The sequence below is a fragment of the Brienomyrus brachyistius genome, chromosome 24 (assembly GCF_023856365.1).
Source record: "Brienomyrus brachyistius isolate T26 chromosome 24, BBRACH_0.4, whole genome shotgun sequence".
NCBI classification, from domain to species: Eukaryota; Metazoa; Chordata; class Actinopteri; order Osteoglossiformes; family Mormyridae; genus Brienomyrus; species Brienomyrus brachyistius.
The window spans coordinates 5,978,489-5,997,693 of record NC_064556.1 but is presented as its reverse complement, the minus strand read 5'-3'; the positions used below and the strand labels follow the sequence as shown (position 1 = coordinate 5,997,693).

Genomic DNA, 19,205 nt, shown 5'->3' with positions numbered 1-19,205 from the left:
AAACACAACATTTAAAGACAAACGATTCGCACGTCTCAGCTCTGAGGCACAGAAAAACGTAACGGGGAATTACTCACCAGTACTGTCACTTTAAGAGCTTCAAAATGTTTTGTGCCTCTGGACTGGAACAGGACAAATATCACTACAAACACTTGTCTATAACGCATGACAACTCGCATCACACTAACCTTGTATTCTTTCCTTTAAATTGAAGGCTGCTAATTAAATCAATAGAGTAATTGGCGGAGTAGCAATTCAATTTCTGCACTTTGATTTCACGGCGTTAACAAGTGCTTTAAGGAGCTTGCTGAGTCGGGGCACACAGTTCCAATCAATAGAGGGACACGGCTCTTAGTTCTAGTTTTCATTAATTGATTAGTTCCTGCACCATAATGGATTATGGCATTATTACGAGGTTTAAGCCCCGGAATATATAAATGTAAAACGATAAGGACAATAAAAAAGAACAAGAAATTGCATGGCGGCTAGAAGGTGACGACAGCAATAGTACAATCAGTCAAGGAGAAAATGCTCTTAGCCTATTAATAAATAGGAATTCTGCATTCCCTTTCCTTTGGAGACAAAACTGTGTGTATGAATGTAACATTTATATAGTGCTGCTCGAGACTCCCAAAGCGCATTACAGAACTGATAGGGAGCCACTTCAACCCTCCCCCCACCACCGTGTAGCCCCCACCTGGGTGATGCGAAGGCAGCCATTCTGACACCAGTACGCTCACCAGACAGTAGCTAAGGTGGTGAAGGGGCAGGAGAGAATTAATCATGTAGATAGAGGGGATGATTAGGAGGGCAGATCTGAATGGGCCACTGGGAGTGCCAGCCAGTCAGCTGTCAATTGTGCTGGTGTTGGTGGTCCAGTGGTTAGGACGCTTGCCTCTAAACCAAGACATTGTGGGTTTGAGTCCCGGAGTAAGACCTTTAATCCCAAATTGCTCCAGGGGGACAATCCCTGAATTTAGAAAAATCCAAGTCACTCTGGATAGGAGCATCTGCTAAATGCTGTACATGTCAATGCTTATTCAAGAATTGTCCAAGGGTTGTGAAAATCTGCAATAACAAACGTTCAGGTTTTTAAAACTGAATTGAATCATTACACTGTGCAGTTTCTTAAATCGCACACATTTTACTGACACCTTTATGGTGTTAACTGAAGGGCCGTTGTAAAATGAGACCGCAAGCATGTGACCGCAGATAGTAGGTCACTCTGTTGGTTGTATTTTTCCAGACCAGTTCTTTTCCAGTTTCTTTTCCGGTGGGCAAATCCAACCACCAGTAGATAACCAGTCAGTACTGTTTAATCTGCCATGCTATATCAGTTGCGCCCTGCACTTCTCTGGCAAGCCTGTAGGGGGCGCTACAGCCCGTGTGTCGGCCGGCAGTGACGGCGCCATGCCCCTCTCGCCCTGTGCCCCCGCAGTCGTGCCCTCCAGCCCCACCATGGCCTCCTCCACCAGCCTGCCCTCCAACTGCAGCAGCTCCTCGGGAATCTTCTCCTTCTCGCCCGCCAACATGGTGTCCGCCGTGAAGCAGAAGAGCGCCTTCGCGCCCGTGGTTCGGCCCCAGGCCTCGCCGCCGCCCACCTGCACCAGCGCCAATGGCAACGGACTGCCAGGTGAGTGCCTGGCGCGCGGTACTGCTCACCGCACGGGCAGCCCCTGCTTCCCCTTCCCCGCCCTGCGGCGACGCCCTCCGCAATCCGGCCGGCCTACGATTAATACCTCCTTCTCTCTCTCCTTCCTCCTCCCGCGCCCCTTCACCCCAGACCAGGCTTTTGTGGACTCTAGCAAGTACTCTGCTACCAACCCGCTACAGGGCCTGGCCTTTTCCTGAAGTACGTTACACACACCTCCGCATGCCAGCATTTGTGCGCCCGTCGATCCATCCATCCCTCCGCCCGTCCCTCATTCCTTCATCCATCCATCCCTCCGTCCGTCCTTCATTCCTTCATCCACCCATCCCTCCGTCCGTCCTTCATATGTTGTCGTGTCTCATCGGCATCGCTTTCCACCTTCGCTCCTAGGGCTGCTCGATTATGGCGGGAAAAATCTTTATCTCGATTACTCATTGACTTTGGAAATATGCTTTTATTGAACTTTTTATCAGTGGATTTCCTTGAACTCTAAATATAATTAAACTGAGAAACAAAAAAGAAAGGTCTGGAATGGGGCGGCCTGGGTTTAGGACGCATGACAAAATGGGAGCATCAGCGCAAAATGAAATGCGGCACAATAATCATTTTATCTTATTTTGTTTTGATAATTGTTGGAAGCCAAAATCGCAATTGGAACTTAAATTCGATGAATCGCACAGCCCAGCTTGCTTCAGTGTTTTCATCGTTACATTGTGCCGTTTCTTAAATTCTACATCTTACTTTAACGCTATAAGCTGAAAGGCTACGCATGTGCATATTGACAGTTTGTCTCTCTTTTGGTCATTTTCCTCTTTTCGGTCAGTTTTCCTCTGGTTTCCTGCCCCCAAGGGGCACATCCAGCAGCCTGTAGAGCGTTAGTTAGCTTCATGTTGATGTATCGCTCTCCACAGCTCTTCCCAGGTCCCAGTAGTGATTCTGATCCTTCTCATCTCTCTGTTTATCGTCACTTTTCATTATCTTTGAGTGTAAATTTTTCCAGCATATTTTGTGTTTCCGAATAATGATTTGGGATGTGTCTTTTGATGAATGAACTTTTTGCGTTTTGTTGAATCGTGTCAGGAGGCCACAATGGAAGGCCTGTGTAGCACCTAGCAGAGGAGATCTTTTGGTTGTTGGGTTGATGTTGTTCTTTATCTTGTCACCCGGACCCTTTTTAAATGGACAGGACTGGATTATTGGTTGAAGTGGCAGATCAATAAGAAATCAATACGCTTATTGACAAATTCCTGAAATGACCGGCAACATTCTGTGTTTGTGTTTCAATCCGCTGCCTGTTGAGAGCTGATCGGCTTCTGGTTGTTGTCCCTGGAATTTTCTTTTTTGGTTTTGCATCACTTTTGACTCCTGGCTTGATAGTTAAACATGAACCATGGTGGTTAAGTAAACACTGGACACACTTGGCGTGGGACAGCCAGGTGAATACAGGACACACTTGGCGTGGGACGGTTGGGTACACACAGGACACGATGGCGTGGGACGTCAGGGTACACACAGGACACGCTTAGCGTGGGACAGATTGGTAAACACAGGACACACTTGGCGTGGGATGACCGGGTAAACACAGGACACGCTTAGCGTGGGACAGATTGGTACACACAGGACACGCTTGGCGTGGGACGTCCGGGTAAACACAGTGGCGTGGGACAGTTGGGTACACACAGGACACGCTTGGCGTGGGATGTCCGGGTAAACACAGGACACACTGTGGGACAGATGGGTAAACACAGGACACGCTTAGCGTGGAACGGTGAGGTAAACACAGGACACGCTTAGCGTGGGACAGATTGGTAAACACAGGACACACTTAGCGTGGGACGGTTGGGTAAACACAGGACACGCTTGGCGTGGGACGGTTGGGTAAACACAGGACATGCTTAGCATGGGACGGTTGGGTACACACAGGACACGCTTGGCGTGGGACGGTTGGGTACACACAGGACACGCTTGGCATGGGACGGTGCGGTACACACAGGAAACGCTTGGTGTGGGACGTCCGGGTAAACACAGGACACGCTTGGCATGGGAAGTCCGGGTAAACACAGGACACGCTTAGCGTGGGACAGATTGGTAAACACAGGACACACTTTGCGTGGGACGGTTGGGTAAACACAGGACACGCTTGGCGTGGGACGGTTGGGTAAACACAGAACACGCTTGCCATGGGACGGTTGGGTACACACAGGACACGCTTGGCGTGGGACGGTTGGGTAAACACAGGACACGCTTGCCATGGGACGGTTGGGTACACACAGGACACGCTTGCCGTGGGACGTCCGGGTAAACACAGGACACGCTTGCCATGGGACGGTTGGGTATACACAGGACACGCTTGGCGTGGAATGTCCGGGTAAACACAGGACACGCTTGGCGTGGGATGGTTGGGTACACACAGGACACGCTGGCGTGGGACAGCTATGCCAGGTCTCAGTTCTCTGCAGGCTCACAACATGGTGGCAGGGAGATTTGAGCAAACAAACGTTCTCGGGCTACTGGAAACGTTTACAAATGTTCACAAACACAGTGGCTAAAGCTCAAGGGCATTCCCCCCCCCCCCCCCCCCCCATTTGACATTCATACCACAGAACTTTCCCAGTTACATGACAGGGGAAGGATGCAGGCAGCGGGAGAAAAGCTTTAAGTGTCACTAACGTGCAAAGAGTTTCAACACTAGCGAGACAGTGTGCAAGAGTAACAGCGGAGCAGCATACCGAACGAGTTACTGAGTCTGCATGCTCTGAGAATAACGTTTGACTCAGTAAGAACAACAAAACAAGCTCATTAATTTGACCCTTATAGTCAATTACTGTGATAAAGGGCAGCCCTCCCTGGAAACAGTTTTTTTCCCCATCATATCAGAGCCAAGTGAGAACTGGGTCCAAGGCAGGAGAAGTCATTAAAATGAAGCTTCTGTGCAGTTTGTGCCTCTCGTGATTTTATTTTTTGGATCCTACATAGTGATTTGTCTCCTTTAAAGAAGTCAGCTGGTATATTTGGTCTGTTTTTGCCTGAGGAGAAAACCGTGGATTCTGAGGTGGAACCTGGCGTAATGCGTACCAGCCCGTTTCAGAGAGCTTGGTGAATTTGTGCGAGCGGACAGGATGGCGACCCAAATATCAGGCGGAAATAGTTAACTGGGTGTAATGTATCCCTCTATCGCCTAGACTATTGCTCAAGAAAACAGATTGATATCATCTTAGAAGAACCCGTGCAGAGCACAGAAACAGAAGACGGATGTAAATCTCTATCTATTTTGATATCGGCCCCAAAAGTCAAGAGAATGTTCTCTGATTTGCCGGTTTCGGTCTGTAAACTCTTTTTTTAAAATCACTGCTCAGAGGGTTACAGTTATTAGGGCAGGAACATGGATGCAGTCGATCAAGCGATGATTAATAGACTGTGTCTGTTTTGTTTGTCCTTGAACAGCTCTTCCAGGAATGATCATCCCTCAGATGTAGAAGATTTGCAAGAGAGCAAGAGACGCGTGACAACTTTGGGCAGGAGTTATGAAACTCTGAAATGGGACTAAATGCAACCCTTGAAGAAATTAACCTTTAACTCAGGCCTTTTAAAGAGGATTTACATTTGAACAAAAAGGAAAATGAGGACAGTTACAACTGCTTTTTAAATTTGTAAATGCAGACTCTGTTTGTTTGTTTGTTTGTCTGTTTGTTTGTTTGTTTTGAGAATGGAAGGTGATGCCACAAATTATTCTGATGACCCCAGCCAGCCACAAAAAAAGGAACTGTTTATCCGCAAACTGCTTTTTGTCACTAAGTTCTCTTTTTGTTTATATGCTCGGAATTTTACCAAAATTGTACTATACACAAGGGAACCCGCCTGCAGAGACTTACTTAGGATTTCGGTTTAAGAGGGTCGTGAAAAAGAAGATGTGCCGTCAGGTGGTGGAGCGTTTAGGGGCAGCTGGCCTGTGGTTGAACTACTGGGTGCGCAGCGGAGCGTGTCAGGAGCGGAGCCCCCACTCATAAAGGCAGCGCGGAGTCTTCGTGCGCTTCTTTAAGCTGTGAAACAGAGCCTGCTCCGCAAAGAAGTGGTTTCCCGAAGACCCTAAATGAGATTTAAGGTTACACCAGTGGAGACATACAAGACATTTTGTGTGTGGGGGGGGGGGGGGGACAACAAAAACATACTTATATGTAAGCCGCACCGGAATATTTACTAATGCTTACACGTACCACGTTGAATCAACACAAAGTTTTGCCTTCTCTCTATAACAATGATATCACCTATTATAGAAAAACAACTTGTGTCTAACAGCCCGTGATCCCGAACCTGATAAGCAGTTGGAAAATGAACGGATGGATGTTATTAATAATTTAGTACTAGTAATTTTCAGCTTCACTTTATTTTTATACTGTGGCGTCACGTAAATTTACGAATTTGAAGTTTTGCGAAAGATGGTCACGGTACCGGACACTTTGAAATGTTTGCGATGCTACAGTTTTGAATACCTGCGCCTGCTGGGATTTTTATTAATGATATTTTTAATAAGAGAACGGACAGTGTACGTTTTTTACGGAGGTGGATGTCTTGGCCCCGTGATCCGCGTGAGAGTCAGTATCGATTTCGCTTTATATCGATTGCGTAAATGTCACGGTCCCCCCACACCCCCCCCCTCTCCCCCCAGCCCTTCGTGCGCCTGCAAATAGCATTTTTTTGGTGTGCACACTTTTGTAGATTAAAGGACAATGGCATTTTTCCAGGATTTGTTCCATTTTTACCTTTTACTATAGGATGAATTGCTACTTTGGGCAACTGTACATAAGACCCAAGAATTTGTACATCCGAAAATGGCACAAAAAATATTTTAATAATCAATACAGATAATGTAAATGTCTGGAACAATATATTTCGGTTGCATTTCGCTTTAAGTACCAGTAATCCAATATACACATTTAGATATGCCTATTCTTCAATTCTATAATAATTAATTAATTGATTCCTGGAGGAATTTATTAATTAATATTTGGAGGCTGTGCGTGTATGTATTTTTAAATAATGTTCTCTGAAGGCATTAAGGGCACTCTGAAGCTATCCTGGCGTATCTCCGGATCCTGGCCGGTATCACCCGATCCGGTGGAAGCCTGGTGCTCTGATCAGGAATCCGTCGCGCGTGAACCGAGCCCCCGGACCTTGGGTTTCAAGCACAGGGACGTATTTCGGCGTTCAGTATATTCCAGCACAATCACTACCTGGGACCCCGGCTCTCAGTGGCTGGTGCACGATCTGCTTTTTGTACTTTTTCATTATATGTTTTATTTTCTTTCTGTCCAGCACATTCCCCGGGTAAGTATAATTACCCGGCTCCCCACATGCTGACCTTGTGAAGTCTTTAGCTGAGGAGAAACCGTGCTGACAGGACACGTTAAAAAAAGAGAGGGGGAGATCTGCCAAGACTGATATTGGGCAAGGAAGCTGCAATCCAAGCGTGTTTGTTCACATTTCGTGAGCCGTGCCGGAGTCTTGTCCAGTGCTGCAAGTTGTTAGCCTAGATTTCTAATGAACACAAGGCGGTCCCAATTACCTAGAGCCCCGTCCCCAGGGTCCCCTCAGTTCCCATGTCTAACCGATCTCCCTGTGCGTATCGACGCCGTGGGAAGTGGAAATGAAACCTCTAGAATTAATTCTGAAATAAGAGAACAAAACGTAATAGGTTTTAGCACAGAAAGAAAGGAAAATACTGAAGCCTTCATTGTTAACCTTTTTGCTGCTACTAGCGCCAGAAAATCAGTAAATTTTACGTGTAGTCAATATTGTTCTCATTTCCCTGTCGACGTATAAATGATTTTTTGCCAATACTACTTCTGTCGGTTTGTTTTGTGTTTGGTGTAGTTTTTTTCACGAACGAGACTGTGATATACCTACAGTGGCCTTTGTTTGGACGCTAGGCATCTGTTCTTGTAATGCTAATGGCGGCAACAAATTTTGACCGCGGGGGTGTCGTTTTTTTGTTTTGTTTTTCTTTTTTTTTTTCCAGCAGGCGCTGCTGAAATAGCCCCCCCCCTCCCCCGCGCTATTCGGATGTTCAGAGACCCAGCAAAAACGCCACATCACTTTTAACGTTTCTGTTGTTGTATCTGTTGTACATAATAATGAATGTTACCTGACGTGATATGTTTTGCCAATGTCATTGTTTGAAATTGTATTTATGCATTAAAATGTCCTAGGGCAGCTTATGTTATACTGTCACTGATGCTATGTCATGCGATTCGCCAACTTAAGGTTGCGAATGAAAGGCAAAAATGGAAGGGGATCCCTGTAAATTACCCATAATCCTAGTGTGTGTATCTCTGGAATTTATGCATTCATTCTGTTCCATAATTTTAATTTCACTGTGTATGATTGCAGTGTAAAAAAGTGCCGAACGATTTGCTTTCATCTTCTACCATTATTCATTTCGTTTAAATGTTATTTTAAATGTATAATTTGTATTTTTTTCTATTGTACAAGCCATACTTGCTTTTTATTTCCATCCCGGAAAAAGTACTTGTCTATTTTTGTATTAATTGTATGATAAGAAATGTTTGTTTTCGTTTGTTTTAAATTCTAAAACTTGTTTCAAAATGTACAGTATGACAAAAAGTATTGTACCCTCATAATATTTAGTTATGTTCATTTTTTAAATATATAAATATATAAAGATATATCTCCTGTTTTACTTTTTGAGGATTACAGCAACTGTTCCTCGTTTATATTTTGCTTTGGTTCTTCTGCTTCTGAGTTAATTCACCCCCTCCCCCCCATAACTTTTGTTTTTTTTTATTTCCTGTTCCTTTTCCTTCTCTCTTTGTCTATTTAATTATTTATAGCCTACTTGGTTTTTTCCCGTAACGTCTCGGTAAAATCTTAAGCAGGAGTTGTAACCTTGTGCATTCCGTGCCCCGCGCGACTTAATCACAGCGCATTTGCAGGGAAATGCGATGAGAAACGATGCTAAGGTATGTGAGGGACGTTCACCCCTTCTCGTCGCACCCCGGCTGAGTAATGTCTTCCCCGTAATCACCGCTGGAGGTTTCTCTGCTTTTATGTTTTGGCCTTGGGTGTCAGGTGGGGATGAGGGCCTGGAACAGGACACCGCGTGGAGATTACTGCACTGGGGCGATTAATATTTAATGCACATTGCAGCTGGGTGCTCTGGAAACGGGGAAAGATGTATTATGCTGTTGAGTTCTTTGTTTTGCCCACATGTCTGTTATCACTTTTAGTTTGGAGAATGGAATAGGGACAAGATTAACAGCCATAATCCGCAAAATTATATTTTTGCTTGTTTTTTATATATATATAAAAGCAGTGTGCGTTCAAAATTGGACATATTTGTGCTTTATTGCAGGCACTCTGCAAAAACAAATAGTAATTATTAATAAAGAGTAAACAGTCATGATCTAAACGTGTTCTGGGCGAAATGCGATAGAATAACGCGGCAGTTTGCATGCATACAGTTCAGTTAATATCATCATGCCGATGCTGTCATACTGGTGAATTAAGACGGGTGGTTTTGCTCCGATAGCTTATTGGTCGTTTTGTTTGTCCTGTCCTTTCAACTAAACGAATCGCCTTCCTTGGGAAACTGAGTCACTCCATCCATTGTCTGTGACGTAATTCGGCTCCCTGTTTTTAAGAAGGGGTCACGGGGGGGGGGGGGGCTGGACTCTCATCTTTTCATTTGCATCTTTCTTTACTAAAAATATTAATATTACTCTTCCGTGTCATAGACGGACTCGTTTTTTACAATAATCATGCCCTGAAAAGATTTAAATTTTGTTCTGGGAAAAAATCTGGTTCTCTTTTTTTCTGTTAAATCTTTTTCTTGGTTTGATAAGCACTGATTAGTCATATCATTTTGCAAGCAGCAGAATAAGTAAATACCTATTGTACATACAGTATATATATGATTTGTAATTAAATTTGACCTGTAAAGATGTTTTCAACTTTCACATTATTTAATTAAAGCTATTTCTTGTCTGTGATTGTTTTAATGTTCCTCTGACCTTTCCTTTGTTTCTAATATAACTGATACGTAAAACTGTAGGTGCTTTTCCGAGCACGATCTCCTCTTCATACTCGCGGATGTAATGGCCCAGATTCCGTAGTCGGAAGCCGGAGAATCTTCTCCATTTTTCCCGTCCTCCGCTTCAGTTTCAGCACCATCCATTCAGTAGACTATCCATTCCGTTAGCGGCCTGAGCTCAGCCACTTCCTGACAGTGTTTGCATCAATTTTTAGAATCTTTAAACAGAGATAACCACAATTATGGCACAGGAAATCACAGAGGGTCTGAGGGATAAACACTCACAATGCTGGTACTGACCGCAGGGCAAGACAACTCAGGTTCCACCTAGTTTCTAAGCGCTGCCTTGTCAGTGCGCAGGAAAGACCAGACCGCGCTCCGCTTTCGCACGCGTGACTCACAATGCGGGACTGTTTCATTGCCCTTGGAATGTACCATTTTACCTGGTGGCGTGGGGATGTCATCATGTGTTGCTGGTGAGCTATACCTGGATATTCATTTCGAGGGAGAAAACGAAATGTTTGGTACACTTTTCCTCTGCCTATCAAAAGCTCCTACTTTCAGATATATCACACATCACAGGGGGCGTCAGGGGCCAAACGATGTGCTTACCCTACAATTACAACTTTTTCTGCAATATGTGAACGTATTTAAGCTCACGTGACTAATCGCTTGTAACACCAGATACAATGATAGCTGTATAATCATCACACAAAACATGGCGCTTCTCGCAAAATAGGATGTTTGGTGAATACAATTAATTCTATCCTAAATTATTATTGAGTCCTCCCGGCCATGTATCGTCACATTGCTTGTAAGTTTGTTCGCCATTATGTGTTCGCCAGTATGAAAAATTTTCAAGAAATTGGTTTAAATACTAAATCACACACTAATAGGAAGTGAGTAAAAAAAATACGCTTTTTGGACTTTGCGTTGTTAACAGAAGGGAGTGATTTGATTGGTTAATAACACGAGCGTCAGAGTTTCTGCAGACGCTCTGGGCTGAGAGATGCTGAGCAGAAACACATATGTGGTCTTTGTGCTGTTAAAATCACTGACACTTTGCTACTGTATGCTTATATTACCAGGACCTATGAGTTGGTTGGCTGAGCCTCGCATAAGCTCAACACTAACTAACTAATAACTAACACTGAGCAAAAAAACAGATATAGGGTCTTATTAATGCTGAAAATTTAACGAGATACGATTGTAGTGCTTAGACAGTACATACAGCCATGGGGACTGAGTTTCCAACAGACTCAAAAGGGACAAACGGGCGAAGTTAGAAATCCTGCCCCCCCTGGCAACATGTCACTTTAGGCCCCCTTTCGGTAGATTTTGTCAAGCGAGTCCTTGACATTAGACTTTCGGGGCCCCTATGAAATGCTGCCCCCCTGAATATGCTATGGTATCCATGCAACCCCCCCCCCCCCCCCCCCCCCCCAACACCCCTGGTAGCAACTTTGAATATAGACTCTGCGTCGTCACCTGTCTTCCACACACACCCTGATACCCAGTAATGTCCATCAGCAAGTGTCAGGCAAACGGAGCCCAAACTGTATGTCCAGGGTCCTCCCAGCATGCGACCCCCCACCCCCCCCAAGTCGTGGCAGGTGTGTGAGCAGGGACACCAGAAGTATCACCGGGGGGACGATAAGGCTTAAGATATCCATTAGCTAATGGACTGCTGACAGAGGCAGCAGAGTCCTGATCACACCCCCAGTGTACTTAACCCCACCATAGTGCTTTCAGAGTTAAAGATGCTCCAGTTGCCTGTAAAGCCTCCCCCGATCACGGTCACTCCTCACTCTGCCCCTGACAGCTCCCAGGAAGCCCCACCATCCAGGTGATGGCCAGATGACAGAGCCGATGAAAGGATTCGGCAGTCGGCCGGCCTGGCCTCGTGGGAACGGACGCGAGTCCGTGCTTATGGGGAGGTTACCGGGGATTAACAGATAAGGTAGCAGTTAGGTGTTAATAAAAAAATAACCAACATGCTTTAATGGCAGATTTGGTGGATGCCCACCCCACGGCAAAGGATGTTGAAGGTCTTGAAATAGTATTCCAGCCAAAAGAGGTAGTGCATCAATCGCCTGACTCCCCACCTCTGCTTTGGTTATGTGCTGGTTTTGGTTTTGCAGCACTACTTTGCACATCTCAACTATTTGCACCATCTCTAATGTCATAACCTGTGTGTACTGTGTACATGGTACATACTGCCATATACTCTGTGTACTGTTTACACGGTAAATACCACCATAGACTCTGTGTACTGTTTACACTGTACATACCACCATATACTGTGTGTACTGTTTACAAGGTACATGCCGCCATATACTGTGTGTACTGTTTACAAGATACATGCCGCCATATACTGTGTGTACTGTTTACAAGGTACATGCCACCATATACTATGTGTACTGTTTACACTGTACATACCGCCATATACTGTACTGTGTGTACTGTTTACACTGTACATACCGCCATATACTGTACTGTGTGTACTGTTTACACTGTACGTACCACCATATACTGTGTGTACTGTTTACACTGTACTTACTGCCATATACTGTACTGTGTGTACTGTTTACACAGTACGTACCGCCATATACTGTGTGTACCATTTATACGGTACATACCGCCATATACTGTGTGTACTGTTTACACTGTACGTACCACCATATACTGTGTGTACTGTTTACACTGTACTTACTGCCATATACTGTACTGTGTGTACTGTTTACACTGTACGTACCACCATATACTGTGTGTACTGTTTACACTGTACTTACTGCCATATACTGTACTGTGTGTACTGTTTACACAGTACGTACCGCCATATACTGTGTGTACCGTTTATACGGTACATGCCGCCATATACTGTGTGTACTGTTTACAAGGTACATGCCGCCATATACTGTGTGTACTGTTTACAAGGTACATGCCGCCATATACTGTGTGTACTGTTTACAAGGTACATGCCGCCATATACTGTGTGTACTGTGTACACTGTACGTACCACCATATACTGTGTGTACTGTTTACACTGTACGTACTGCCATATACTGTGTGTACCGTTTACACTGTACATACCGCCATATACTCTGTGTACCATTTATACGGTACATACCGCCATATACTGTGTGTACTGTTTACACTGTACATACCGCCATATACTGTGTGTACCATTTATACGGTACATACCGCCATATACTGTGTGTACTGTTTACACTGTACGTACCACCATATACTGTGTGTACTGTTTACACTGTACTTACTGCCATATACTGTACTGTGTGTACCGTTTACACAGTACGTACCGCCATATACTGTGTGTACCGTTTATACGGTACATGCCGCCATATACTGTGTGTACTGTTTACAAGGTACATGCCGCCATATACTGTGTGTACTGTTTACAAGGTACATACCGCCATATACTGTGTGTACTGTTTACAAGGTACATGCCGCCATATACTGTGTGTACTGTGTACACTGTACGTACCACCATATACTGTGTGTACTGTTTACACTGTACGTACTGCCATATACTGTGTGTACCGTTTACAAGGTACATGCCGCCATATACTGTGTGTACTGTTTACAAGGTACATACCGCCATATACTGTGTGTACTGTTTACACTGTACGTACCGCCATATACTGTGTGTACTGTTTATACGGTACATACCGCCATATACTGTGTACTGTGTACACTATACGTACCACCATATACTGTGTGTACTGTGTACACTATACGTACCACCATATACTGTGTGTACTGTTTACAGTGTTTCCCAACCTTTTTTGAATTGTGTACCCCCTGAGAGATTTTCTCATACCACAAGTACCCCCTTTGTCAAATATGTTGATGATTCAATAAAAGTAGAACGTACAACTGATTATCAAATTTAAAACATTTTATTAAATCTCCATAACTTGAACATTTAATTCATTAAGCAACACATCCCAGATAGATTTTCTTTCTATACCAGGGCACAGCTAATGGAATGGCTGATAATATTTACCCATCATCAGGGAAATTAAATATAAAATTTTTTTCCACGTACCCCCTGTAATGTGCTCGCGTACCACTAGGGGTACGCGTACCCCCGGTTGGGAATCACTGCTTTACACTGTACGTACTGCCATATACTGTACTGTGTGTACTGTTTACACTGTACATACCGCCATATACTGTACTGTGTGTACTGTTCACACTGTACATACCACCATATACTGTACTGTGTGTACTGTTTACACTGTACGTACCACCATGTACTGTGTGTACTGTTTACACTGTACGTACTGCCATATACTGTGTGTACCGTTTACACTGTACATACCGCCATATACTGTACTGTGTGTACTGTTTACACTGTACATACCGCCATATACTGTACTGTGTGTACTGTTTACATTGTACGTACTGCCATATACTGTGTGTACCGTTTACACTGTACATACCGCCATATACTGTACTGTGTGTACTGTTTACACTGTACATACCGCCATATACTGTACTGTGTGTACTGTTTACACTGTACGTACCGCCATATACTGTGTGTACCGTTTATACGGTACATACCGCCATATACTGTGTGTACTGTGTACACTGTACGTACTGCCATATACTGTGTGTACCGCTTATACTGTACATACCGCCATATACTGTACTGTGTGTACTGTTTACACTGTACATACCGCCATATACTGTACTGTGTGTACTGTTTACACTGTACGTACCACCATGTACTGTGTGTACTGTGTACACTGTACATACCACCATATACTGTGTGTACTGTTTACACTGTACGTACTGCCATATACTGTGTGTACCGTTTACACTGTACATACCGCCATATACTGTACTGTGTGTACTGTTTACACTGTACATACCGCCATATACTGTACTGTGTGTACTGTTTACACTGTACATACCGCCATATACTGTACTGTGTGTGCTGTTTACACTGTACGTACCACCATGTACTGTGTGTACTGTGTACACTGTACGTACCACCATATACTGTGTGTTCTGTTTACACTGTACGTACTGCCATATACTGTGTGTACCATTTACACTGTACATACCGCCATATACTGTACTGTGTGTACTGTTTACACTGTACATACCGCCATATACTGTACTGTGTGTACTGTTTACACTGTATGTACCACCATGTACTGTGTGTACTGTGTACACTGTACGTACCACCATATACTGTGTGTACTGTTTACACTGTACGTACCGCCATATACTGTGTGTACCGTTTATACTGTACATACCGCCATATACTGTACTGTGTGTACTGTTTACACTGTACATACCGCCATATACTGTACTGTGTGTACTGTTTACACTGTACGTACCACCATGTACTGTGTGTACTGTATAATGCGCAATGACAATAAAGATATTCATCATCATCACCATGTCTTTGGAACTGCAGAAGCTTCAGGAGGAGCACACACACACACAAACACACACACACACAAACACACACACACACACACACACACAAACACACACACACACACACACACACACACACAGACATACAGTCACAAGGGCAACCACAGGAATAATGCAACAGTCCTGCTTTTCCCTCATTGTTTGCTCCGCACCCAGGAAAGACTGTGGCGTGTGCCAAGGGCAGTGGACCAGGTAAGATGGAGCAATTATTCAGAGCTCAGGAAGGAGTGTGACGCCTCAGAGACTGTTCCAGAGGCCGAGGCCCAAATATACACGGGGATAAAATTTCTCTCGAAGAGTTACAGGCATGGTGAGCAGGCTGGGATCTTCCCATACTGGCTTCGAGCTCAGCTAAAGAGACCGCTGACTTTTTCTTACCCTCGACACTCACTATAAAATATGCATCTGTTGGAAAGTGGCTGCCGCCTTTTATTTCCTTTCGGTTTCACCTGCTTTCTCGTTGTGTTGCATTTAATTCAGGGCTGCCTCACCGATAAAGGATCCCATCCGACCGGATCCAGAACGCAACAGGCCTCCGCTGAGCTAGAAGAGACATTCCGGGGAGATTAAAAAAAAAAGCGATCGGACCAGCCCTGCGACAAACCCTGTGCTCACTGCAGGCGACAACCTTCCAGGTAAATCCCTGAGATCTAAAATGTTAAATGCAGGGACCCCCCCCCCCCCCCACCCCACAAAAAAAAAACAAATATTCTGTCTTCCTCAGAATGGTATACAGAGAAAGGAATCCTTGAAACCGAGAGCCTAGGTTCCCCGTGGAGATCTCAAAAGCATTGGGGGGGGAGAGAATGGGGGGGGGGCTTCAAGGCAACAACAAAGAGTCGGAAACAAAGGCCAAGTGCAAGGGTGGGGGGGGGGGACAAGAGATAGGGAAGTGAGAGGGAGCCTTTGCAGATGGCACAGAAAATAGAGAGACTGACACAGAAGATCAGAGGGAGCCGGTGGGGCTCTATGCGGTGGGGGTGGTACCAAGGGGGGGGGGTGCAGAGGATGAGGGCCAGGGGACCCAGAGAGCGCAGGTGGAGGGTGGCTGTCAGGGGAGAGCTGCTTGTCAAAAATAAAACGGGGGGCGTGGCCACTTTGGCAGGTGGGTGTGTCTCAGCCTTGGGCAGGTTGGCGTTACCACTACTTGAATTATGCTTATTTTTTTGTTTATTGCTTTATTTTATTTTTTTCCTTCCTACAGGTTCCAAATAACACCAGAAAGTAGAGGCTGCTTCTACTTCTCAGTCTGCAACTTCAGCAAAAGCCAGGATCTGCCAAAGTAGCAAAAAAAAAAAACAAAAAAAAAAACCCTAACCCTCCCAAGGTACTCCTAGAGATTCTGGAATAAGGGATATGAAGCTATTGTCATTCACGCTGGCAAATCTGCGCTCTTAGAATCTTACAGAATGTTATCAGATCGTTATTAAATTGTTATCCGGTGAAACATTGAGTGATAATTACCCGAGATTGTTCCCTGCTATTAAAGTAAGGAGTACCAATCCCTAGTCAGTGACGTTTGGAATGAAGTCTTTTTGAGTTACTTTACTTAAGTTTGTTTTTACAAATGTATTATTTAGATGGAGTGGGGCTGCACAGGAGTCTGCTCTGCATTCTGCAGCTTCAGAGTCGCCCGTGTAATCAGTGAGTCTGTCTGATTTCTGCCAGGTGTCCACACTACAAACCTCCAGAGCGCGAATGTACATCAAACAGGAGGCATGCACCAAAAGGGCCGCCGCTCTGGTTTCATCAGCTATCAAAATCCACCTCAGTGGCTCGTTGTTTTATTTGATTGCTGATTTGCGTAATATGGTGTCGTCTGTATGTTTTTCCCAGCAACTTCAATGTGTCGGAAACAAGCTGGCACTGCCAAAGAATTTAACTGATTTTCCATTGGGAGATGCAGGTTCGGGTCCTGAATAGAAACGCTGCTGTTTGACCACTGAGCAGATCTGGCAAATTGTTGCAAATACGGTGATGTGGTGGATAGACTGTACTCTGGCTGAGTTGCTCTACAAGGGTCCACTGAAGAATAAACAGGTAATTTGAGCCCTGAGAGATTGATGTTTACCAAACTCCCTTTGGTCTGGAGTTTATATTTGTATCTGCCGCTCAACACTGCACAAGACTGGCATAGCAGAGAGGAGTCACTCACCCATAATGCCCCTGTTGGTACGACCTCATTTCAGGAATGACATGAAATCAGACTGTAGGCCGTACCAAGTGTGTCCACCGTCCCAGGGGTGATACTGTCACCCCTGCTTTCCAAATAATTGACATAATTACAATCCCATGATGTCATGCCAAGCCTTTTAAATATTTGACGAAGCACCTCGTGCAGACCGGAGCTGGACTTTAAAATGTCTGTAAAATGTGCATTAAGGGCCTTCAGTCCCCACATTAACTATAATAAATCTTCTTCTTTCACCCTCATCTTTGTGGTTAATATCTCTCTCTCTCTCCCCCTCTCTCTCTCCCACTCCCTCTCTCTCCAGACCAGAACCCATACACTTCAAAGCTGACAGCATCTTGCCCTTCACAGGCAGAGAAAACATACTTTTTCTTAGTGCTGTCATGTTTTTTAGATGCAAGACATTCTACAGTGACTTTTCTTTATTGTGTTTCACTGTGTTCCATATTAAATGACTCCCAACCACAGTCTCTGCTCACCGCATCTTGCTTCAAACAATGGTATCTGTATTCCTAACGACATCATTAGAGTGTACACTGATATTTATTATAATTACGGGGCTAATTTTACTGAGAGTGATGCTAACTGAAGGGCAGGCAGTTTTCAGAGGTTGTTATAATCAGTAGGGGGCACTGTGGCTCTGGTTGGTGTGGCTAGGGTTAAGCCTCTGTGCCTGTGAATGGTTGGTGAAGGTTCTTGGTTCAAATCTCATTTTTGGCCAAGTAATTGCATCACCATTGGGCCCTTGAGTAAGGACATCGGCCACATGGAAAGCCTCTAGGATGCTGGATTAATGGGTAAAGCAGCACTCAGACTCATCACCTTTGTGTGTTTCAAAGGAAAGCATGATGGGAAATAAATTCCTATGTGCTTTAATCCACCCATCTGTTTTCTGAAAGCGCTTGTCCAATTCAGGGTCGCGGGGTCTGGAGCCTATCCTGGATGTTACAGGTACAAGGCAGGGATGGGAGCCGAACCCATCGCAGGGCACAATCACACACCATTCACTCACACACCCACACCTATGGGTAATTTAGTAGCTCTAATTAACCTCAGCATGTTTTTTGGACTGTGGAGGAGAAACCGGAGTACCTGGAGGAAACCCCACGACGACATGAGGAGATCATGCAAACTCCACACACATGTAACTCAGGCGGAGGCTCCAACCCTGGTCATAGAGATGTGAGGCAACAGTGCAAACCACTGCACCACCGTGCCGCCCAAGATCTTTCACAAATATAATATAAAGTATCTTTTCCATTTCGAGATACTCTCTGCTATGCTATTATTGCTCAATGATCTTGACTTTCCCAGTCTCACTTTTCCTGCTCCGTTGACTGCGCACAGTAAAAGCAGGACAGTTAAAAGCAGAGAGGTGACGTCCAGACACCTGGGACAGCAAAGTCCCAAGGCTTTGTCTGGTTTCCCAAGCCATCTTTCTAGAAAATCTGGCCTCCTCCTCCATCCACACTCCGGGAGGTTTCAGCAAGTTCTCCCGTACTCTGCCTCGCAACTGAGCCGTGTGTTTCAAAGTTCGCCGATTGGCAGCAGAGAACTTTGTTTTGTGCCAGGTATTAACAAATACAGTTTCACAATGAAACAAAGATGGGGGATATTGTGACATTTGGCAGGAGAGTGCTTTGGTTTTCCATCAATTTGTTGTGTATAATCCAGGAGGTGGCTTAACGTGATCGCCGGGAATACATACTGTACTCCAATGAAATTTGGAGTGATATTATGAAAGCAGGACAACAGCGGCATGTTTGTAACAGGACATGTAGTTTTATACTCCTCAGAGTAGAATCACATAATTCTACAATCCTCAGAGTAGAATAACATAG

General features: G+C 44.7%; 1 protein-coding gene and 1 long non-coding RNA gene across 3 annotated transcripts in view; both read left to right on the top strand.

The window, feature by feature from the left end:
* Nucleotides 1-9,652, top strand: part of LOC125720201 (transcription factor COE1-A-like) — a 92,103-nt gene extending 82,451 nt beyond the window's left edge. Inside the window, 3 exon segments of the mRNA XM_048995385.1 lie at nucleotides 1,439-1,633; nucleotides 1,784-1,852; nucleotides 5,096-9,652. Of these exon segments, the coding sequence (XP_048851342.1) occupies nucleotides 1,439-1,633; nucleotides 1,784-1,851 (263 nt within the window). The 3' untranslated portion in view covers nucleotide 1,852; nucleotides 5,096-9,652.
* Nucleotides 9,653-15,179: 5,527 nt separating this feature from the next.
* On the top strand, nucleotides 15,180-17,818 carry LOC125719985 (uncharacterized). 2 transcript variants are annotated; one of them, XR_007385311.1, is made up of 4 exons: nucleotides 15,180-15,365; nucleotides 15,654-15,808; nucleotides 16,378-17,213; nucleotides 17,669-17,818. It is a non-coding gene; the product is annotated as an uncharacterized LOC125719985 (long non-coding RNA). The 2 variants fall into 2 exon arrangements; XR_007385310.1 differs by lacking the exon at nucleotides 17,669-17,818 and having other exon boundaries at nucleotides 16,378-17,565.
* Nucleotides 17,819-19,205: the final 1,387 nt, after the last annotated feature.